Genomic DNA, 25864 nt, shown 5'->3' with positions numbered 1-25864 from the left:
CCAATAATGTAATTGTGGCGTGACTAGGCTTAGAGCAGTCACCCCTACGCTTCAGGGAAATAGCCGAGGACATTGAGTCTGACCCACCAATACATCGTTTGTGGGATTTAGATACGTTAGGCATCATCCCTGAGCAACCAAGTCCTGATGATACGTGGACTTACCAGCAATATCTGGATACAGTTGTCTACTCAAATAAACAATACTGGGTAAGACTCCCATGGAAGTTAGATCACCCACAACTTCCAGTGAATTATTTTATGGCAGCCTCACAATTGCAGTCTCAATTAACACGACTGCAGAAGCAGCCAGACAAACTAACCATGTATCACCAACTTATCCAACAACAACTTAACAATAAGTTCATTGAAGTTGTTGAACACGATGACCGAAAAACAGGTCATTATTTACCTCACCATGCCGTGGTGAAAGACTCATTGACAACACCTATTCGTATTGTCTTTAACTGCAGTGCTAAAGTAAAGCCTAGCAGTGTGTCTTTAAATGAATGTCTCCAAACGGGACCTAGCCTAACACAAAGGCTACATGACGTGTTGTTACGATTTCGCACAGGCATTTTTGCCTATACAGCTGACATCAGCAAAGCCTTTCTCCGAGTAGGATTGCAGGAGGAAGATCGTGACTACACAAAATTCCTCTGGTTCAAGGATCCACTGGATCCTAACAGTGAAGTAATCACCTATCGGTTTGCCTCCGTATTATTTGGTGCTACGTCCTCACCGTTTCTTTTGCAAGCAACATTAGACACGCATTTGAGGAAATCAGACAGCCCTTATAAGGCAACCATTAGCGACAACTTGTATGTCGACAATTTCCAGGGGACAACTAATGATCAAGCTGATCTGGTAGAAATCTACCATGAGGCTAACCGTGAACTGTTAGGAGCCAATATGCCTCTACAGTCATAGGGCCTCAAATAATAACCTGCTTAACCAGTTAATTGAGAAAGAATTTCCCGATTATCAGGTACCCAGTAAATTAAAGGTTCTAGGCGTGGAATGGAACACCAACACTGACGAGATGAATGTCAAGTCAGTGCAAACTGATAATTCAACCCTTACCATGAGAACACTGCTCTCATTTGTCAGTCAACTATTTGACCCTTTAGGCCTACTTAGTCCTATATTAATAAGGGGCAAACTCCTAATGCAGGAGTGCTGGCAACAACATATGGGATGGGATGATCCGTTATCAAGTGAGTTACAAGCCAAATGGCAAATACTCTCAACGGATTTTAATCAGTTAGGCGTTTTGAAATTTCCTCGTAATGCTTCAGGACCAAACTTACCCAACAATTTGCACGTTTTTTGCGATGCCTCTGGCAAAGCATATGGCGCAGCAGCCTATTTAGTTAACAGTGCTCAATCAATTTTATTCACATCAAAAGCAAGAGTTGCTCCCATCAAGAAGAGATCCTTACCTCAGATGGAGTTGACTGCATTGCTAGTGGGAGTAAGATTGGCCCATTGCCTGGCAAAGACACTCAGTAATATCCACTTTGGTGAGATTGTAGTGTGGTCAGACAACGAGGCAGTCTTACAATTGGTAAGAAACAATAACAACAAAACTCCTTACGTCAGTAATCGCGTCAGGGAGATTCATGATTTATCCGCAGGATATAAGTTCAGACATGTCCCTACTAAGGACAATCCTGCAGATTATTTATCAAGAGGATTGACATTAAAACAACTTGTCAAATCTTCGCTGTGGTTCAATGGACCTTCATGGCTTGTTGGTGGTCAGTGGCCCAAACAAAAGTCACAAGTCATAGTGACCAATATCACCACTCCCATGATGGAACCAGAGCCTCAGCGAACATTAGCCATTGATCCTCATCATTATTCCAACTTAAGCAAATTGTTACGAGTGACTGCGCACGTGTTTGATTTCCTTGCTAAAGTAGGAATTCGACATAAATTTCCCAATCCTGTTCACTATTGGATTAAGCGAGCGCAGCAAGAGACCTACGGAAGCGAATTTGAGAATCTTCCGGATAAACTCACTAAGTCTCTAGGCATCTGGTACGATGTCAACACTCATAACATACTACGATGTGGAGGACGTTTGCTACATGCAAAGATTGACTTAGACACTAAGAACCCAATTCTTTTACCTCGTCACCACATCATAACTAAACTTCTTGTCTTACATTACCATCAATATGGTACACTACATGGTGGAGTTTTAGATACTCTCACCGACCTTAGACAAAAGTACTGGCTTCCTCAAGGTCGTCAGACTGTTAAGACCATTATTAAATCTTGTGTAATCTGTAAGAGATACGACGCTAGAGTCTGTCCTTACCCAGGACCTCCCCCACTCCCAGAAGAGCGAGTGGTTCATCTTCGTCCTTTCGAAACCACTGGAGTTGATTATACAGGTAACCCAGATAATATACCAGTGAAGGCGTACATTTGTCTCTTTACCTGTGCTACAACCAGAGGCGTGCACTTAGAGGTCACCCCAGACATGAGTGCTGAAGCTTTCATTCAAGCTTTCCGCAGATTTGCTGCCCGCCGATCATGTCCTAGATTAATGATATCAGACAACGGATCTAATTTTGTGGCAGGAGAAAGTTGTTTGTGAGAAGTCTGGAACCACCCTGAAGTGCAATCAGTCTTACAAAGAAGACAATGTCACTGGAAATTCATAGCACCGAGAGCCCCTTGGCAAGGTGGGTTCTATGAGTGAATGGTAGGCACAGTCAAGAAGTGTCTAAGGAAAACGCGCCACCGACAAAAGGTCAGTTACTCAGAACTCCAAACTATTGTTGTGGAAATCGAGGCGCGAGTCAATAACCGCCCAATCACCTACCTGTCTGATGATTACACCCAGAGAGAACCACTGAGCCCCTCTCACTTGATCCATGGAGGTCTACTGAGCCCTCTCATCCCTTTAGCCGAGGAGGACCCTGTAGACCCGTCCCATGTGACCAGAGGAGACTTGGTGGAAAGCTACCAGCATCTTTCTAGAGTTATTAACAGGTGGAATGAGGTGTGGACTCGAGAGTACCTCACAGCTCTACGAGAATACCACTACGGAGCTTCGAGTCCTTACAAAAAGGTGCAATTAAAGCCAGGAGACCTAGTACTAGTCGACAGTGATGGACCAAAGTCAGAATGGCCTATATGTAAAATTGTTACCATTCACCCAGATCGACAAGGTGTCCTAAGAGTGGTTAAAGTCTTATGCAGAGGCAACACTACTCTAAAAACTTTAGAGAAGCTGGTTCCACTTGAACTGACTGAACAAGAATATCAGCCAGATCCAGTTTCCCCAGTAATTTCAGAGGACAATGAATTTGTTCCTCCAAGCAACCGCCCCACTAGAGCTGCAGCTCAACAATGTAGGCGGAATTTGCAAGCCTATTACAACTCTGAAGAAGAGTAATTTCCTTCACTTCCCACTGAGAAAACTGTGATGATGCTACGATGTGATATCACGTAACGAAACATTACACGTCACTATGACCCAGGATATCGCATCACTGTAGATTCTGTTAGTTTAAATTGGGAGAGTTGAATTCTATAAATATTGTGTAGGCTACAAACAACATGTTCCATTTGACATGTAAATAGCAAGACTCAAGTCCTTGTAAGTCCTTGATAAATCTGGGACGTTCGTTATGTGTGTACTAACATACTAACATATTAACATACTAATGTACTAATCTTAATATCACTTCGGGATAGGTCAGTACAACACAGTACACTACGACCCTAGAACCCTCCCCCCGGAGTTATGTTGGATATTTCCAACACCGAATACAACATTGTTGTATTCTCATTACTTATTACTAACCATACTAATTATTGCAGTAAGTAAAATTAACAATATGTAGAATTCTCATGTACTAATAATTTCATCTGTGCAGTAGGCTAGAATTCTTACGTCACCTGACGCCAGTATTGCGTCAGATTTCCTTACAGTAAACACATTATATCCAATGTGTGTGAGAATTAAATTCGATTCTCCATAATTAAAGCATTCTGTATGATAACTAATTGCAGACGAATTGATCTCTAACTAAAAGCCGAATAGAGCGTTAGAATCATAGCGTCTATCTCGTGATAAAGTTAACCTCACCAATGAATGCCATGGGGAGACATTAATTCCTCTCCCTTATATATTTACTATTCTTAAATTGGTAAATAACAATATTTTGTTCCTCTAAATAATAAACCCGTCCAGTCTTTAGCGTTTCAAGCGCAAATGCGAGAAATCAAATGCGAAAGAAAATGCGAGAAATGCGAGAAATGCGAGAATTAGCAGTCTCCGTGGCGCAGTGGTAAGACACTCGCCTGGCGTTTCGCAAGCGCCTTGCCTTGGGTTCGAATCCTGGCCGGGGAGGATTGACCGGGCGCCAATCCTTAACTGTAGCCTCTGTTCACCCAGCAGTGAATGGGTACCTGGTTGTTAAACGATTCGGCGGGTCGTATTCCGGGGAAATTAGGGTTAAGGACCTTGCCCGAAACGCTACGCGTAATAGTGGCTTTACAAGAATGTAAACTCTTGTAAATAAATATTAATGTTCGAGACAATAATTTGTTTTATGAACGCGGGCTCGGCGTGGGTAGAGGGACGCCATCCTCAGTACACGTGTAGAGTCGCTCAGAGACAGAGCTGCGCTTACCGTACTCATAAGAAGACGCCATTGCCCAGCAAATAGGGCAGGTGTTATCCATCCTCAGATGAAAGTCGCCACTGTGAGGCGTGAATAACCTTGCAGATAGTCTCTTCAGCTAGTGCTGGTGTCAAATAAGGAGCCCTTTGACTTGGTTCCTGACGACACGTGACCAGCCAGCGGAACGCATCATTATTCAGGATAGGCCTAGCCGGAGCCTGAGATGCGAAACACGGCAATCTTAATACTTATACAGTGCCCACAGCTAAGTATTCTTTTATGTGATGCATCAGGTAGAAGTTTTGATAGTAGCAGGGTGATTGTCCGTTAAGACGCACGATAACACCTAATAACAGGTGATTAAAATTTGTCACCTGTAACTCTTAATATTCTTGAATATAGATTTTGTAGTTAAATCAGTTGCTACTGAAAATTATTTGTCTTGCAGCACGAGAGAAGAATTCTCCATACTGCCTTCCCACATGTTAACTCGTTCCACTCGTCAGTCAACCAAGTCTGAAGAATAAGATGACTTCCATGGCTTTCTAAAGGAATCTTCATCAAGCTAAGATTTATTTCCTTTTATAATTCTATAGCAATTTATCTTGTGCAGAATTCTTTGAGATTAATATGTGGTTTACTGTAACTCATTACTATGCTCATAATCTATGTTCTTCCCTTTGGTAATGATATCAGTTTCAATATTATTTTATAGGATTAGATTATTATTAATTGAATTAGTGAACGAACCACACTAATTCCTGGACGTACTTACCTCCAGTAATAACCCCCCAATGTAGGTGTTTGAGGTTTGTTTCATTTAATAATACAGCCCATTAATTATTATTATGATCATACTCTCTAGTTTTATCCATAGTTACTGGTTTCATCTAGTAATTATCTAATGATCACAAATTCTCAGTTTCCCTCTTTACTTTAAAAGCGGGTGGTCCTTCGTAATTTAATTTACTACATTAATATTTAAATAATCAGATTCAAGCCCCAAATATCCCACAACACTCTCTAGTAATTTTTTGACAGACTGTGGAGAAGCTACCAAGTTAGGGTAGGCTTAGTTAACGTAACTCTATGGGGATGTAATTAGTGGTCCGTTTGACCTTAATTGAGAATTACTCACTGAATACTTGCAAGGAGTCAAGTGTGTTGTAATATGTTGAGTTATTGTTAACAAGAGAGAGACAAGTGTTAAAGATTAACGTAGAGTATCATCATGTTGTTGTCTAGTGGGAGACAATTGTTTGTGATTACCGTGGTACTTTGTTGCTGACTGCTGCGATCAGTCAATTAACGTAATTAATCACTTCAGGCAATTGCTTTTGGTTGTCGTCTGGTGACGAGAGTAGAGTCATACTAGGAATCTGTGGAGCTGTGTCCCAGAATTCCCGCCTTGCCTGTCGGTGTATCGGGTTACAACAGGGCAACTTCTTAGTGGGAGTTGCAAAGAGTGTTCACACGGGGTTGTGATAGGGGGGAGTCACTGTTAGACTTCCGCCTAGTTACGTGGGTCTCTCCTGGGGGCCGGGAGGACCCCTAAGCTTGTGATTATAGTAGCTGTCAGGGAAACCAAGACACTATTGATTGCCTGCTTGTGGCTTTGTTTCAGTGGATCCTTCATTTGTTCAGTTAGTTCATGTTGTCAGCCCGAAGTGTCAGCAAGATGGAGCCTGCTGTCACTTCTCGAGGGGCTGTTGAATAGCTGTGTTGCAAATGCCACTTGATGTACAATAACGTAACCATTCGCTGTGGTGTAACTTAGTCTGTGATATTTTTCTTTGATTTGCAATATTGCGTCATCAGTGGGCACACCTGTGTTCAGGTTAGTTCAGTATGCAGCCTCACAGCAAGGGTTGCTATTTAGCTGTTTGTTATCGTGCCACTGGATTGACATTAACGTAACGTAAACTCGGTAATGTAGTAGTTAGTCTCTTGTTAGTAATAAATTGTTATGTTATAGAAAACAGTCTTTGATGTCAACCCTTCAACCATATTGTTCCACTATATTTCTGCATAAGATTATTAAATGTTGATGTGATCTTGATAAGGCGGCTGTTCTTGGGAATTCGAATTCCAATTCATAGCGCCACTTCAAATATAAATATTTGATTGTGAGAACCCGTCGGTTACCCTTTATTAGTTTTAACGTCCTGTTTAACTAGGAGGAGCCCGCGGCCTATTGTGGACAGGTTTTCACCCTTGTTGGTGGAGGCCTGGCGGTTTGCTCCCGCTTTTCTTTTTCTACTGGACTCATGCTTAACTGCCGTGAGCAGACTTTAAACTTGCAGTCCACCTCTTAAGGGAGGTAGGCGTAGAGAAAAATCTCACACCTAGTGTTACCCAATCTCCTAATTTTTATGTAATATCAAACAACCTTATCATTGTGTTCATTGCTGTCTTCTTTTATGTGCTAGCCATATGCTGTAGTGTGACTACCAATTTTTGTCAACTACCATTCAAGCTGTCATTGCAATCAATCTTATATTGTTTTGTGCTGTATTGTGCCTACCAATTTTTGTCAACTACCATTCAAGCTATCATTGCAATCAATCTTAGCTACCTATGTGCTTTAATATACTGTACCTACAATTTTCTCTCATCTTCCTTTTTTCATTTCATGTAACTGTTATCATTTTTTGTCTATAAATTTTGCAAGTATTTACTCCTTAAAATTTTCTTAGCTTAAGGACCTGCCCGAAACACTGCGCGTGCTAGTGGCTTTACAAGACTGTAATTACCATATTTGTATCCTCACATTCCTTATGTACATTTATTTATTTATTTATTTATTTATTTATGCATATACAAGAATGTATATAAGGAATGTGAGGATACAAATATGGTAATTACAGTTTTGTAAAGCCACTAGCACGCGCAGCGTTTCGAGCAGGTCCTTAATCTAAGAAAATTTTAAGGAGGTAAATACTTGCAAAATTTATAGACAAAAAATGATAACAGATTACATGAAATGAAAAAAAAAGAAGATGAGAGAAAATTGTAGGTACAGTATATTAAAGCACATAGGTAGCTAAGATTGATTGCAATGACAGCTTGAATGGTAGTTGACAACAAATTGGTAGGCACAATACAGCAGAAACAATATAAGATTGATTGCAATGACAGCTTGAATGGTAGTTGACAAAAATTGGTAGTCACAATACAACATATGGCTAGCACATAAAAGAAGACAGCAATGAACACAATGATAAGGTTGTTTGATATTACATAAAAATTAGGAGATTGGGTAACACTAGGTACAGAGGAAATTTAAAGCTCAGTGTAGGAAACTAAGAAGATGAAGTTAGGTACTTTTTGGTTTTGCTTTTAAATAAGGCAAAAGTTTTACAGTTTTTCAATTCACTAGGGAGTGAGTTCCATAGACTAGGTCCCTTAATTTGCATAGAGTGTTTACACAGATTAAGTTTGACCCTGGGGATATCAAAGAGATATTTATTTCTGGTGTGGTGATAATGGGTCCTATTACATCTGTCCAGGGAGAGTTTCAGAGCATGGTTTGCATTTAAGAACAGGGTTTTGTAAATGTAGTTGACACAAGAGAATGTGTGGAGGGAGTTAATATTTAGCAAGTTTAGGGATTTAAACAAGGGAGCTGAGTGTTGTCTGAAGCAGAGTTAGTTATTATTCTGATAGCAGATTTTTGCTGTGTGATGATGGGCTTAAGGTGGTTTGCAGTGGTAGACCCCCATGCACAGATACCATAATTAAGATAGGGGTAGATTAGTGTGTTACGGACCCGAGCCCAGCGTCCGAGCACGGAGCAGTGACGACCGCGCCATCTGTGGGTCAGCTCCCGAAACCCCCTCCAAATGGACAGCGCCATCTAGTGAGGACGAGATATACTGGCCACAAGGGCTGGTTTCCCGTCCTGATCAGCTCATAACACAGCCGCTGCTGACCTCTGGTGAGGTGGAGCTTAGACAGCAACGCCATCTATGGAGTGGATAGGTGGGCGTTTGGGTCTAAGCCTGTGAGTGAGGTGCCCTAGAGTGTCCCTATTACTGTTGACGTGTCTGATTACAGAGTCGACCTGGGACTGCTGTAATGGAAGTTGGATGAGTCTACCCAAGGCAGCCGTCTTGTCTCCAAGTATTTGCTGCAGCAGCTGTGAGTCACCCCCCCCCCCCCCCGGATGAACACTGAGGTGTTAGCCTGCCTGTGACGTGGCAGCTGAGGGATTGTCGTACCCGGGACTGACTGGTGGAGACGCTTAACCACTGGGGTGTTGTGGTGAGGAGAGTGATCTGTGGGATCACACGAGGCTCCTGACTAGGGCTCGCTACCCTAGTATCGGTCGTGGAGTGGCCTAACCAGCGTTGCTGATTGGAACCTGCCAGCTACAGGCTGGATTTGTGGTTGACGGCCTCCACGACGGTGCCCCCAGTGGAACTGTGATTTGGCTGGCCTGTGGCCAGGGTAGACTCAAGAGAATCGAAGGATTCGTCGTGAGGCCACAAGAGGACCAAAACCTTAGCATCGTCGAGCACCGTGGAACACTCCGCGACTTCAGAAGAAGACTACATTGTATATAATAGTGTTTATACCTCCCCCGTGTGATAAGATATATAGTATTTATGGTGATGGTGACAATTATATTATTAAGTTTTTGCCTTTGTCTCCCTTCCCCTTTAATTTATTTGCGTTACGGATCACATCCCTTGAAAGCCACTACTAGCTTGGGGCCGGATACCCTACCTCTAACAACATCAGAGAAAGAACCCGGTTGCGACCCGAGAGGGCCGTAACATAATTGGCATCCCCAGCAGGATCCGACCCCTTGTCAAGTATGTTTGACAGGGGTGGTGAAGTGGCGTAATCCCTGTAAACAATTCCCCCTGTGTGTGACTATTAGAACGTTATACGTCCTGTGCGGTGCTCGGAGTGACTAAGTGCAATATTGTGCAGTGCAGTGCTCGCTGTGATTAAGTGCAATATTGTGTAGTGCAGTGCTCGGTGTGATTCAGTGCAATATTGTAGAGCGATGTGCTCGCTGTGATTAAGTGCAATATTGTGTAGCGCCGTGCTCGGTGTAATTACGTGCAATATTGGCAAGTGAGGCGCTAGGTGCGATAAAGTGCAATATTGACGTAGAACAGTGATCGGTGCGTTAAGTGCTAAAGTGAAGCGGTGTGTTAAGTGCTAGTGCTCTATCTCGGTGACAATGGCGGAAAAAGCGACCATCGATGATCTGGACGATGTTCAGGCTTTTCTGAACAGGGAGGACTGTCTTGCCAGATTGAAATATCTGGGAAAACAGGAACTTGTGTTAGTAAGTGCCTACCTGGAGATTAAGATACGTGCCAGTGATTCCCATGTGGAGATCTTGTCCAAGGTTCACAAGCATTTGAAGGCCGAGGAGAAACAGGAAGGTGAGGCACATAGTATAAAAGAAGGTGACGAGATAGCTTCCACTGAAAAGGAAGGTAAGGGTAGTGATGTCGAAAGTGATGAGAGCGAACTAAATATAAGTTTACTTACTGTGAAAATGCGTGAACTAGAGATCCACCGTGAAATAGAATGGAAAAAGCTAGAAATCGCTAAAGAGAGAGAAGAGAAAGCGAGAGAGAGAGAAGATAAGAAATTAGAAATGGAAAGAGAGAGATTAGGAAAAGAATTAGAGATGAGGCGTTTAGAATTAGAACAAGAAGAAAGAAGAGAAGAGCGAGAAAGAGCAGAGAAACGAGAAAGAGAAGAGCGAGAGAGAGAAGAAAAAGAAAAAGAGAGACAACATGAGCTAGAAGTATTGCGATTAGGCGGGGGGAGGCAAACAACTGGAACAAGTATTTTCGATCAGGTAAGGAATATCAAAATGGTCCTGAAGTTCAACGAGAAGGAAGTTTCGAAGTTCTTCGCGGCCTTCGAGAAAGTCGCTGCCTCTTTGGAGTGGCCAAAGGAGAATTGGGCCATCATGATACAGTCCGTTTTGACTGGGAAGGCCCAAATCGCCTACTCCACGTTGTCCCTTGATGACTCTGGCGATTATGATAAGGTGAAGAAAGTGGTGCTCATGGCGTACCAATTGGTACCTGAGGCTTACAGGCAGAAGTTCAGGAACCTGAAAAAGACCTCAGAGCACACGTTCACCGAATTTGCCACAATCAAGGAGCGGCTTTTCCAGGAATGGTGTGCCTCTCGGAAGGTGGAGACCAAAGAAGACCTCGAGCAGCTCATACTGTTAGAGGACTTCAAGGATTGTTTGTCTGGAGACCTGAAGACGTAATTAGAGGAACAGCAGGTAGAGACCTTGAGTGCGGCAGCCACCATGGCTGAGGAATACATCCTGACGCATAGGCCTTCTGCTAAGTACGTCCCGAGGAATTACCCACGTCTGTTTGACAAACCTCGTCAGGAAGAGGAGAGACCCATCCCACGAAGCGCTGAGAAGACGCCCCCAAGTAGCCCTCGAAGGACTAGTCCTAACAGTCCGAAACACCGGAGTCCGAGGAGGAATATGGTGTGTTGGACTTGTGGGCATAAAGGGCATGTAGCTGCTATATGCCGAGGCAGAAGAGGTAGCGGCCCACGTAGGGAGGTGATGTTAATAAGCTGTGTAACACCACCAGCAGGAAGCCAGTCTACGACTACTCAGGAAGAACCAAGTTTGTTCGCCCCTCACACTTCAGGCGGGTATGTATCGAGTGATCATACTGGTAAGTCAGTTGTAGTGCTCAGAGATAGTGGAGCAGCCCAGTCCCTGATCGCGAGAAGCTCGTTACCCGAGGGAGTAAGTGTAGATGGGAGACAAAAGGTTGTCCTGGTTGGGTTTCCTAGGACGCGGTATGTCGCCCCCTTGGTGCCGATACATCTCGACTCGCCTTACTTCAGCGGCACATGTGCGTTGGCAGTAGTCGATACCCTGCCTATAGCTGGGATCGACGTGATACTAGCTAACGACTTGGTGACAGATTGGAGCAACAATCATCCCAAGGTCGCGGACGAGTCAGCCGGAACAGCAAGGTTCGAGGTAACGGCAGGCGTTGGTAATATCCAGGTACAGACAGACCCGGAATTAAGTAATGTTTAATTTGTCCTCTACCCGACAGATTGAGAACGTTCTAGCAGAGTCTCCTGAATCGTTTCCCGACAAGAAGCATGAGGTTATGATGGCAGAAGCGACTGAGCAAGAAGAGAGGTCTCGTGTACAAGCACCCACGGATACCAAAGAGTCTGGAGTGAAGGCGGATGAGTACTTGCGGTATGGCAAGGTACAGCGTTCATTGAACCAGCCAGAGATTCCCCAGACGTCGGAGGTATGTGAAGTATGTACGAAGGTTCTAGTGCCCTCTTCGGTCCAAACTAGGCTAGTGGATATAGCCGGCTATGGATATGACAAGCTCGGGAAGCTTATCCCTCAGTTAACCAAATGTTTCCTAGCGGTATTTTTTGTTCTTGTGTGTGTTCTCAGTAAGGACCAGTGGACGACCCGACAGATGATGGCTCCCATGAACATCGTGAAGAGATCCCAGGGATTGGAGATTTGCACTGCGAGTGATGCAGTCAAAGGAGGGACCTGGAAGCTGATGGTAGATACAGGAGGTACGAGATACGATAATATGAGTGACTGTTTCCGACAGGTTGACACCCCCCGCGTGATTGCCGAGCCTAGATGCAGCGTTATACGGAACGTTGGTCGACCTGACGGTGGCAGAGCAAATGCCATCATCGATGTACGAGCAGCCCTGTTGAGACTAGGTGTGGGCCTAGTAGAGGAGTATGCTGTGAGTACTGATTTAACCCTCGCTGTCACTCTAAATTATCAGACCCCTGTATTCCAGGTTCCCGTCTCCCTGAAGGACTACCGGAACGGTACCAGAAATACCGTCTGTAACCAGCCATCATCGGTGCCACGACACAGGGAAGTGTCGAGTCGCCCCAGATCGCGTCGATATCAATCCATACTCGAGGCACGTGAGAATATGCCCCTGCTTGACATCGCAGTGGAGGTGTGGAAAATTACGTCAGGCAAGTCATTGCCTTCCGTCTTCAAGTTTCCTTTGTGCCAGAGTTCCCCAGTAGTACAGTTCTGTGGACAAGACAGCCTCGCCACTCCAGTTTACAGTGTACGTGAGTCCATTTGGAGTTGTATCCATGTACTAATTTGGTTTGTGTTTTCCTTTATAGAACCCCAAACCAAATTCTTTTTGGTGGGGAGGTGTTACGGACCCGAGCCCAGCGTCCGAGCACGGAGCAGTGACGACCGCGCCATCTGTGGGTCAGCTCCTGAAACCCCCTCCAAATGGACAGCGCCATCTAGTGGGGACGAGATATACTGGCCACAAGGGCTGATTTCCCGTCCTGATCAGCTCATAACACAGCCGCTGCTGACCTCTGGTGAGGTGGAGCTTAGACAGCAACGCCATCTATGGAGTGGATAGGTGGGCGTTTGGGTCTAAGCCTGTAAGTGAGGTGCCCTAGAGTGTCCCTATTACTGATGACGTGTCTGATTACAGAGTCGACCTGGGACTGCTGTAATGGAAGTTGGATGAGTCTACCCAAGGCAGCCGTCTTGTCTCCAAGTATTTGCTGCAGCAGCTGTGAGTCACCCTCCCAGATGAACACTGAGGTGTTAGCCTGCCTGTGACGTGGCAGCTGAGGGATTGTCGTACCCGGGACTGACTGGTGGAGACGCTTAACCACTGGGGTGTTGTGGTGAGGAGAGTGATCTGTGGGATCACACGAGGCTCCTGACTAGGGCTCGCTACCCTAGTATCGGTCGTGGAGTGGCCTAACCAGCGTTGCTGATTGGAACCTGCCAGCTACAGGCTGGATTTGTGGTTGACGGCCTCCACGACGGTGCCCCCAAAACCTTAGCATCGTCGAGCACCGTGGAACACTCCACGTCTTCAGAAGAAGACTACATTGTATATAATAGTGTTTATACCTCCCCCGTGTGATAAGATATATAGTATTTATGGTGATGGTGACAATTATATTATTAAGTTTTTGCCTTTGTCTCCCTTCCCCTTTAATTTATTTGCGTTACGGATCACATCCCTTGAAAGCCACTACTAGCTTGGGGCCGGATACCCTACCTCTAACAACATCAGAGAAAGAACCCGGTTGCGACCTGAGAGGGCCGTAACATAGTGCATAATACAGTGAGAGGAGAGCAGAGTTAGGAACATAATATCTGATTTTGGAGAGTATACCAACTGTCTTAGAGACTTTCTTAGTTATGTGTTGAATGTGGGTGCTGAAGTTGAGTCTCTTGTCTAGGAATAGGCCAAGAAACTTGCCATCATTTTTATTACTGATGTTAATGTTGTCTATCTGTAGCTGAATTGCATTTGATGATTTGCTTCCAAATAAGATGTAGTAAGTCTTTTCGATGTTTAATGTTAGTTTGTTCGTTGACATCCATAAGTGGACTTTTTTTAATTCATTATTCACAACATTATTTAGTGTATGTGGGTTGAGGTTTGAATAGATAAGGGTAGTATCGTCAGCAAAAAATATAGGTTTGAGAATATTAGAGACATTAGGCAGATCGTTTATATATATAAGAAATAGAAGAGGTCCTAAGATGCTGCCCTGTGGCACTCCAACGGTAATTGGTAGAGTGGAAGAAGTTGTATCATTGATGGTTACATATTGGTGTCTGTCACTAAGATAGGATCGGATGTAGTCAAGGGCAAGGCCTCGGATTCCATAATGCTGGAGTTTAAGTAAGAGGTAGTTGTGATTAACAGTATCAAAGGCTTTTCTTAGGTCAATGAAGAGTCCAATCGGAAACTCATTTTTGTCAAGGGCTGAGTAGATAACGTCAAGGAGACTAATGATTGCATCGTTGGTGCTCTTTTGGGACCGGAAGCCAAACTGGCAGGGGCTGAGTATGTCGAATTTTACGAGGTAGGAATAGAGCTGTTTGTAAATAATTTTTTCAAATATTTTTGATAGAATGGGTAGATTTGATATTGGTCTATAATTGTTTATGTCCGCCGGATTGCCTCCTTTATGGACTGGCGTTACTCTTGCTTTTTTGAGGATATCAGGGAAGGTGTGACACTCTATAGATTTGTTGAACAGTAGTGCTATGGGTGGGGCAAGGGCATGGGAGGCTCTCTTGTACACAATGGACGGAATTTCACTGGTGTTCCCTGCCTTGGTTTTTAGAGAGTGTATGATGGACACATCTGCTGGGCTGATTGGTGAAAGGAGAAGAGAGTTTGGATAGCTGCCTGAGAGATATGTGTTAATGTGTCTGAGTCTGTGGGATTTTACTGGCAAGATTAGCACCATCCGATGAAAAGAAACTATTAAATTCATTTGTCATTTCTAAATCAGTTGACAGTATATCCCCATCCTTGTAGAGTTTTATTCGGTTATGTGAGTGTTGTTTAGTTCCTAGGATACTAGAGATAGTTTTCCAAGTGCTTTTCATGTTGCCTTTTGCTTCATTGAATCTATTCACATAATATGCAAGTTTTGGCTTTCTTATGATACTGGTAAGCATTGATGAGTACCTTTTAGCTACTTCCTTTGAAACTAGGCCAATCCTAACTTTCTTTTCATATTCATGTTTCTTGTTGATTGAGTTGAGAATGCCACTTGTGAGCCATGGATTGTTTAATCTTTTGTCAGTTACTTGCTTGGTAAGAAGGGGACAATGCAGGTTGTAGAGGCTTAGAGTTTTGGAGAGGAAGAGGTTAGCTAATGAATTTATATCCTGGGTATTATTGAATTCAGGATCCCAGTTAATATTGTAAAGTGCCTCTGTAAGATTGCCTAAAGCTGATTCACTGTGTAGCCTAAATGAAAGTTTCTTGCTTTTTGGTGGTGTTATGTCCATGTTCGCTATGAGAAAGGTAGGATAGTGGTCAGTTGTTCTGTCGTAGATTATACCAGATACAAGGGGAGCTGTTATGTTTGTCCATATGTGGTCCAAGGTAGTGGCTGATGTTTGAGTGACTCGGGTAGGTTTGGTGATTGTGGGGATTAGCATACAGGAGTTCATGCTATTAAGGAAATAGTCAACTTGAGAGCAATTTTTGTATATGCATAAATAAATAAATAAATAAATAAATAATTGGTTTGAGGTGTTGGGAGGTATTTGGAAGGTCATTAATGTAGATGAGAAAGAGGAGAGGGCCAAGTATGCTGCCCTGAGGAACACCAATGTTGATGGGTAGGGTGGGAGAAATTGTATTATTCACAGAAACATATTGGAGCCTGTCAGTAAGGTAGGATTTGAGGTATTGCAGGGAGTGTCCTCTGACTCCATAATGATGTAATTTAAGAAGAAGGTTTTGGTGTGTTGACAGTGTCAAAAGCTTTACGCAGGTCCACAAATAACCCAACAGGGAACTCATTTTTATCAAGAGCTGTATGAATCGAGTTAAGCATACTAATAAGTGCATCGTTAGTGCTTTTTTTGGGTCTGAAGTCATATTGGCAAGGGCTAAGGGTTATAATATATGACAGGAGGAATCCTTGCCTTTTCACTGCAAGGTCTACAATTCTTGTAAATTATATCTCGTATCACCTTCTCATCCTTCTTGTATGCCTGTGTAAATGTATTTTTATAATACACTATAATGTCTTCCCTTGGGAGCCGATTTTCCACCCCTGGGGCCTGATTATCCTCAGTCAGATGGTGGCCTAGCTTCTTACTAACGATTTCATTGAATTCTGTATTGCTGTAATCGTTGTTCACAAAAATTTGGCAGATTCGATCAGGTGTGGGAAATTTTACCCACAATATCAATATTATCATCTAAGAAATGTATTATTTCTATATCATATCCATATCGTATCTAAATCATGTCAAAATCATATCAGAATCATTATAGATTCATTATACATCTTGATCCTAGATGACAATGCCACTAGGATCACTTACACCATAAGGGACCTATAGATGCCTACGTGACTTTGTGCATGATCTCTCAAGGATCCAGAAGCTTCTAGTAGGATCTCTTAATTAAAAAACTTTTGGAACATGATTCGATATCCGGTAGGGATTATAAATCGAATCCTTAATAAAAATCAGTAGTACCATCAAGTACTACTTATAATCTTTATATCCTATATCTAATTATATTATAATCACATCTTATCTCAATCATATGTCTAGACAGTAAAAATAATCAATCAATATTCATAGAAGGCTACCGTGCTCAGGGACCATGGGGGGGGGGGGGGCGATGGCTGGTAGAGAAGCGCCCACCACACCCTGCGGCCAGAACACGTTTGCTTACAAAGGAGTGAACAACAGTGACGGAGCCTTAGCGAACATTACTTAGCTCAGGACATCTTATACAATTATTTTTATCACCAGTGATCACTCTCTAGAACTGGGGGAGTACCTGAACAATATATCTACAAGGAAAATTCCTAGAACATTTATATCTATAAGTAAAGAGTGGAGCACACAGTGACACTGTCTCCACCTCCATCTTCATCAACTATCATCCTTCTACAACTGCAATTAAGGACAATCACGTAGCAACGCTACTAGAACATCATACAGCAAAGCTGTGATGTAAAATATCGTGCTAAACTCGTGACAAGAGAGTTATCCAGTCTGGCACACTGTCAGACAGGCACCCGGCAGGCAGAGAAGTATATTGAATGTTATTACAGTAGTGTATTAATTGGCCAATTTATATGCTTGTATGACTTTAATATCCTATAAGTCTGTCTGGCGGTTATAGAGCGAGGCAACGCCTCATATGTCAGTAAGTTTATTAATATTGTAGTGCAGCAGTTGAATCTTTAAGCACTAAACCTCATGAGCATCCATTGTGTAAGAAAAGATTCAGTCATGATAAATAAACAAAACCTCATGAGTATCCATTGTGAGGGAAAAGATTCAATCAGGCTACCTTACCTTACCTTGAGGTGCTTCCAGGGCTTAGCGTCCCCGCGGCCCGGTCGTCGACCAGGCCTCCTGGTTAGCTAACTGAACTACTTTATATAAACTGAATATATCTGTATATATACTTGAATATATAAATTAAGTTAACAATTGCTTACTTAGTTATTTTTAGGTTATCATATAAGTTCATATAATTGAATATAATTTTAGTACCTAGTTAACAGCACTTAGACCATATTTAAGGTCATTTAATATCATACTTCTACAATTTAAATTGTTGTGTTTATAGTATAAGAATATATTGGCTGTTAATAGTTATAGTGCTAGGCTAGATTATGTACATGTTTAAATCTCTGATTTAAACAGAGCCAGTGTTCAGTCATTGAACTGAATTTATTAAATCTTATCCTTGTATAAAATACAAGCTGATGTGAGATACCTGTCGGCAGGTGGACTGTGGATCTTCAATCAACCTGTCAACTAATTCACCCCACCTGCCCCTTACAGCCTACAATCTATCATTAGGAAAAGAGGAGCTAGGACTTACGACCCTAGCTAGAGATTTTAGTTGAATTAATTTGCAGACAGTAATTTTAAATTTAGTTCAGTACAAGTCCCTGGTAGTTCTCCTCTCATATCAATCCCAGGAGGTTTTTCCCACATTTATGGTCCTTCGAATCTAGATATTTATGGTCCTTTGAACCTAGATAGTCTAGAAACTAGATTATATTATTCCAGCAAATACATAAGAAACTTCTTGATTTTGCATTGGAATAATTTTTACATATTCTAACCTAACCTAGCTAGCAGCCAATATTTATCATAGCTATATATCTAAGTACACAAAATGTTTGCAGTGGCTTAAGCCACCATATCCATTACCTAGTAAGCATTCATAGCATACTAATAACTGTTCTGTGTTAAAAAACCACAGTACTTAATTTTATCAGTGTCACAGACACAACTGCATCTTAATCATATATACCATTATCTACCTCACTTGTGGTCATATATATAAGTGTATTATCTAGCATTATTTCTAATCAACTGATTTTCAGAGCTGCTCATTATATAATATTCTTTAAAAAAGTGTTTGTATCACTGTAAGAGCATTTCATTACAATCTAACTATAATCAACTGTATCAATACCCTATTACAGGTAAAACCAGTAGGCATTCTACTGTAATTTATCAAACAACTATTAGGGTAATAGATTTTGTAATAGTTTTGCAAAAATAGTGCCATTTACAATTTTTTTTAAATTATTACAAGATTTGGTCGAGTTGGTGCATTCGGAGCATACGGCTCACAAACCAAATTATTACAGTACTTTTGACAATTGAGCACCTGCTACATCCAGATTCCAGGGAGGAAATGAAGGACGATCTTTGGAATCATTACCCAAGTAGACAGGAAAGCTCATTTTATCAAAATATATTAACATCATACATATTTATCAAAAAAAAGAAAATATCTTGGAATCTCCAAAACTCAGAAAATCCAAAGGACTTCTAATTCTTCACCTGTTACAGAAACAGGAAAGAAAAGGACACAAAGTGTCTAAAAAATCACTTGAATCTACAGCCTACAGGTCATTTAAAACAGGTGATGGACAAATATCATCACTTGGCTACAATAGTCTACCATTAGGGATTAAGACCAATCTTAATCTCAAATCATAATCTGAATGGCTAAACAGCCCCTCATCACTAATCTACAATCTGGAAGGCTAACAGCCCATTGACAATGTCAATCTAAGTATTATCATCCATCTAAGATAACTATCTTAATCCAAGAATATAGTCGTGATCACCTAATCTCATGCTTTCACTGGAGTGAAAGCAGCCTCAGAAAATCTGAAGGCAATCAAGCATCTCAAAGAGTCTTACTAAATCGAAAAGGCAGAGCCGAGAAAAAAATAAAAAGCAAAATGCTTCATCACATCATGAATAATGTAGATACACATTATTACAGATACAATTCATCCTTTAAGGAAATCCTTGGAGGAGTACAAGTGTTACATGCTTGTATGACCTACTTGCATGTAATTACATACCTACAAATGTTACATATTTGTAACAATATTATATCACAAGATAAAATCACCAAAGGTGAATCTTCGGACAAAAATAAAAATGTCCCAACTGGCAGTCAAATATCAAGGCAACAAAACTCCTCTTCTGCAAAGTGGAAACAGAGTAATGTTGGCTCGTATGCTATATCACCCACAGTTAAAGGAACTGTAGGAAATCAAGCTCCCAAGACAGATAAGACAATAGGAGCTGCAAGTGCCCCAAGATGTTTATTCTGTCAGGCAATCATACACACAGACTCAAAAGCTGCACTTCAAATACTAGGACAAAAACAGTGGAAAGATAATGTGGAAATAATTACCACCATTTTGTATCAAGGAGCAGTCGCTAAAGGCAAAGGCCTCAACATAACTTTAAACTGGATCCCATCCCATATTGGAATCCCATTAAATGAAAAAGCTGATGAAATTGCTAAATTGGCAACTCGTCATCCAGTGATACATAAAACAATTCAACCCAGCCTAGAGAACATAAAAAACATCATCACCAAAAAACTCTCACATCTCAACAAAGCCTACCTGCACCAGAGAATAGCTGAAGGTTCGCCATCTGCAACATGGTATCTTCAGGCAACCAAATTAGAAAGGTTAAATATCCCAAAAGGAATCCACAGGGAAATAGCAGTTAGGCTATATAGACTACGTCTAGGTTACAGATGCAACTGGGAGATTGGTGAACCCCGACAGAGAGAGTGCATCTTCTGCCAAACTGTCACAGAAAAGCCATTACTTCACTATCTTCTGGAATGTGAAGCAACCAATGACCTTAGAAGAGCTTTAAGAGTTCCTGAATCATGCAGTGGCCACCCTGAAGCCATCAACACAGCCACTCTCCTGGTCAACAAAGGTGTCCAGCAGCTGGACACCCTCATGAAGACTGTGAAGCAGTATCCTCCCCCACGATAACAGCTTGATGGTTAAATGCAACCTCAGAATACTGAGAAAAAAAAGATTGTACCACTTACGGGCTATTCATGCCCGTGCCACCTCTTGGGTGGCTTAATCTTTATCAATCAACCAATCATCTGTAAAATCATTCCTTCTGAAGATGTATTTAATATACGAAAGTACTTAAGGAAATTCCTGTTTCATTTTCCTCCGTGGTCTGACATTGTCATATATATATATATATATATATATATATATATATATATATATATATATATATATATATATATATATATATATATCGGATGTATTCGAAAATTCGAATATATATATATATATTCGAATTTTCGAATATATATATATAAAGAAACATGAATTTTCTCGATCTTTCTTATGTTTCTTTTCACTGTTGATGGTAATTGAAAAATCAATTCTCCAAAATTCATTTTTATTTCTAGCCTGACGCGACACTTGAGCGCGTTTACTAAAACTTATTACATTTTCAAAGACTTTAGTTTACACACACACAACTATAACTGAATAGAGCTTAAACATCTTCGATTTTTTATACCTGCATCTCGGTGAGGTGATATGTTATAACAGTTTTGGATGAGGTGAAAACAAACTTTCAACACAAGACAGAACACGAAACAATGGGTATTGAAGGTAAGAATGGAAGTAATTGCAGAGGGCCTATTGGCCCATATTTTTTTATGCTTCTATATTGGAGCAGAGTCTTGAAGTGGGTGGAATATAGTTGTGCATTAATTGGCTGTTGATTGCTGGTGTTGACTTCTTGATGTGTAGTGCCTCACAGATGTCAAGCCGCCTGCTATTGCTGTATCTATCGATGATTTCTGTGTTGTTTGCTAAGATTTCTCTGGTGATGGTTTGGTTGTGGGAAGAGATTATATGTTCCTTAATGGAGCCCTATTGCTTATGCATCTTTAACCGCATGGAAAGAGATGTTGTTGTCTTGCCTATATACTGAGTTTTTTTAGGCTTACAGTCCCCAAGAGGGCATTTGAAGGCATAGACGACGTTGGTCTCTTTTAAAGCGTTCTGCTTTGTGTCTGGTGAGTTTCTCATGAGTAGGCTGGCCGTTTTTTTGGTTTTATAATAAATCGTCAGTTGTATCTTCTGATTTTTGTCTGTAGGGATAACGTTTCTATTAACAATATCTTTCAGGACCCTTTCCTCCTTTTTATGAGCTGTGGAAAAGAAGTTCCTGTAAAATAGTCTAATAGGGGGTATAGGTGTTGTGTTAGTTGTCTCTTCAGAGGTTGCATGGCGTTTCACTTTCCTTCTTATGATGTCTTCAACGAAACCATTGGAGAAGCCTTTGTTGACTGGGACCTGCCTTACCCTACAGAGTTCTTCGTCGACTTGCTTCCATCCTGAGCAGTGACTGAGAGCACGGTCGACATAAGCGTTAACAACACTCCTCTTGTGCCTGTCTGGGCAGTCACTGTTGGCATTTAGGCACATTCCTATGTTTGTTTCCTTAGTGTAGACTGCAGTGTGGAAACCTCCGCTCCTTTCCATGACTGTTACATCTAGTAAGGGCAGCTTCCCATCCTTCTCCATCTCGTAAGTGAAACGCAACACAGAAGTCTGTTCAAATGCCTCCTTCAGCTCCTGCAGATGTCTGACATCAGGTACCTGTGTAAAAATGTCGTCAACATACCTGCAGTATATGGCCGGTTTCAAGTTCATGTCAACTAAGACTTTTTGCTCGATGGTACCCATGTAGAAGTTCGCAAACACAACATCTAGGGGAGAACCCATGGCGACCCCATCTACTTGCTTATACATGTGCCCATCCGGGCTCAAGAAGGGTGCCTCTTTAGTACAAGCTTGGAGTAGTTTCCTTAGAATGTGAACAACTCTCAAGCAGTGAACAACTAACTGATATACGCTGTGTATCAGGTGGATGTTTCTCAGCTAGTGCCATATTCTCAGCACCTGACTATTTTTCACCTTGTATTTATATTATTGTAGAGTAACTTCATCCCTATTCTTCATTTATATTATATGTTTTTGACTTGTTTGTTTCCACTGTACATAGCCAAGGGATTGTCTTTGTTTTTAATTTGTTTTCTATAATAATTAAAGTTTCATTGTTCATACTATGTGTTTTGCGTGTCTTCACTTACTTTACCACAGGCAAGCAGTCTTTTTTTTTTTTTGTGACTAGGCATTGACACCATCTATTAGGAGGACTGCCGAACATCTACACTCCTACACTTTCTCGTCACATTTAATGGGGGCCTGTCCTAGGAGCTTCACTCAGGTACTAGTACCAGAACATCAATTTGTGGTAAGCGTACTTGGCTTTGATACAGTTGCTTTTCAATATTTTCATTACTTTTAATATTTATATGGTGCTGTGTGTATTGTGCATTTCGAGAGTAGCATATTGTGAGTGTTGGAAAACTTTGGATTACGTGGTGACTGGAGGCCTCAGTCATTCTCTTAATTGGTCATCCCTCCCACCGTGTTATTACTCGTGTTTTCCACTTTTTGTCCCTAGGATATTTCTCAATCTCGGACAGATCATCATTTTGGGTACCCTGGTACTTTGGTTTGTCTTCGGGTCAAAGCTCCCTATCTTCTGCAATCCGACCGAAGGAGGATAAAGAGGGCCATAGTTCCTCTAGCACGGACTACGTTGCTGAGTTCGGACCTCAGCAGCAGTTCTCGTCACCAGTTGACGAGAACCCCTACACGTCGGTCAGAGATGATGATATTTACTTAGGTAGGGAATTAGCTTTCTTTTTACAGAGCGCAAAGTTCGCTAATTCTGTATCATATTTCATTTAGTGGGAAAACCCTATAGAGACTCGGCAAGGTATGCCTACATTCTTGGACTACTTTATTCACTTTTGGAACAATTAAATGTTCATTTGTTTTAGAAACTCTCAGTTTCATTTATTTAGTAGGATTTTCTTGCCCTTATTCTCTTACATTGAGTACCGGGTACAAGATTTCCTGCGATTTTGATTGACTAATCATTTACCATACTAAAATTAACATTAATTGTTAAATATTAAATTCCACAGGATAGTTACCAGTTGCCACGTTATCCTGTTACTGACACTTACCATATTACAAGTATTCGTTGTACATTTATTTGCTATTTTTCACCATGTTTCGTCTCCAAGCTTTTCGTAACGATCCAGCAGGTGAAATAGGGAACTTAATTCGTGCCAAGAAGACCGAATTACAAACTCTTGCACACGAGTATCAACTAGATGTTCCCCATGGAGCCAACAAAAATGAATTGCACAATTTAATAATGGATCACCTCTTTGATGAAGGGAAGATTGACTCTGAAACTCACAAAAATTATTCTATTGCAGATAAACATGCCCTGGCAACTATGAACGCCCTAAAGGAACGTGAGGCGGCCCTGGTGAAAGAAACTCTACAAATAAGGGAAAGAGAGGCTGCAATCAGGAAAGAAGAAGAGGAACGTGAGACTGCACTACTCCGTGAGCGTGAGCGAGTACAGCTTGAAGCAAAACAACGTCACCTGGAGATGCAACGTGAGCATAATAAAAAGCAAGCGGAGATGGCTATAGCATGTCGTTAACAAGAACTCACGTTGGAAACTACATACCACACTCAGTGCCAACAAGCTACCGCTAGTCTTCCCGTTAATTTCAATGTCTCCCATGCAAGTAAGTTAATGCCACCATTCGTTGAGACAGAGATTGATGTCTTTTTCACCACTTTTGAGACACTAGCTAAAAAACTTAGCTGGCCTGCAGATCAATGGTCTACCCTTCTCAGAGTGCATCTTACAGGTAGAGCTGCAGTTACTCTCAGTACCTTAGCGTCTGAGAATGACTACCAGACCCTGAAGCAAGCAGTTTTGGACGCCTACCTTCTCTCCACCGAAAGCTACAGACGAAAATTCCGTGACTATCTAAAGGCAAGTTCCACCACCTTTCTAGAATTTGCCAGTACCAAGAAAAGATATTTCATGAAATGGCTGGAAGCAGCACATGTCTCTACATTTTCAGAACTCGTCAACCTCATGCTAGTTGAGGAATTCTTGAGACGTGTTCCCCCTTCCGTCCGTTTATATTTAGCAGATAAAGAAGAAACCGACTACATCAAATGTGCGAAGTCAGCTGACACCTACAGCCTCATCCACCGGCTTACACCAGAACCACCTTCCAGTAAGAAGTCTTGGTACAGCTATGATAAAGTAAGTACAGATCAAGCAAGCTCTCAATTGTATTGTAAGTATTGCAAACTTTATGGACATACCAGAGATAGATGTGGGAAAGCTTAATACAAAGGCAATGAAACAACTAAACCCAAACCGACTCCTCCTAAGTCCGGTAAGCCTATGATGAATGTTGGTGTTCCTGTTAATGATCTTTCTCTCTTCAGCAAACACCTGTATCCTGGAACTGTCTCTACCAACGGTACAGATTCGGAGGGACGTTTCAAATTGAAGATCTTGAGGGGACACAGCGGCTCTTCAGTCCATTATCAAAGTCGGCTGTGCCTAACGTCACCTACACCGGGGAAACCGTCCTTATCACTAACCTCACTGCTACCACTCCGTATCCACTCGCCAGAGTTCACCTGGATTGTCCTTTTGTTACCGGTGAAGTCCAAGTCACCATCAGGGAAAAGCCTTTTCCCATGTCTGGAGTGCAACTTCTCCTGGGCAACGACTTGGCAGAAGATCTGCAACCGTCCAACCTGATCATCATGGACAAATCCCAGGTGTGTAACTCTGTAGTGGACAATGCCATCTTTAAGTATGTTTCAGCAGAGGTCCAAGAAAGTGATGAAGTTTTTCCTCCGGTTTTGGTGACCACCACAAGCTGCACGTCCGCAACCAGCTGAGTCTACTGCTACCGCTGTCCTTCAAAACCCTCAGAATCTACCACCAAATCTTACTAGTTTGGAGTTCCGTAAGTTACAGAGGGAAGATCTATCATTAACACCATTATTCTTCCAGGCTGAGACTGTACCTGACAGTATCCCTGGGTTCTTCCTAGAGAATCAGTTGCTCTACCACAGGTACAGACCCAGTAAGCTGAAGGAGGACGACGATTGGGCAAATGTCGAACAACTAGTGGTTCCCACCAGCCTACAGCCCGATATTCTACACCTGGCCCACGGAGCTCTTTCTCACTATGGTTTTAACAAAACCTACCACGGAATCAGACAAGACTACTACTGGCCAGGTATGGTTAAGGACGTCAAAAGTTACGTGCAACAGTGTCATACATGTCAGATGGCAGGTAAACCTAACATCTCTATTCCCCAGGCCCCATTGACTCCTATCCAGGTGTCTGCGGAACCTTTCCACAGACTCATCATAGACTGTGTTGGTCCTTTACCCCGGACCAGTTCTGGCAA

The 25864-nt window shown here is 42.0% G+C and overlaps 1 protein-coding gene across 1 annotated transcript; it reads left to right on the top strand.

Moving 5' to 3' along the window:
- The first annotated feature begins 9839 nt into the window (after positions 1–9839).
- On the top strand, positions 9840–24071 carry LOC138370746 (EF-hand calcium-binding domain-containing protein 4A-like). Its single transcript, XM_069335345.1, has 2 exons — positions 9840–10101; positions 23839–24071. Exons 1-2 carry the CDS (start codon positions 9840–9842, stop codon positions 24069–24071), a joined length of 495 nt encoding a protein of 164 aa, XP_069191446.1.
- The last annotated feature ends 1793 nt before the right edge of the window (positions 24072–25864 follow it).

Source organism: Procambarus clarkii, chromosome 33, assembly GCF_040958095.1.
Source record: "Procambarus clarkii isolate CNS0578487 chromosome 33, FALCON_Pclarkii_2.0, whole genome shotgun sequence".
Classification (NCBI taxonomy): Eukaryota; Metazoa; Arthropoda; class Malacostraca; order Decapoda; family Cambaridae; genus Procambarus; species Procambarus clarkii.
This window is presented reverse-complemented; position numbering and strand designations above follow the sequence as displayed.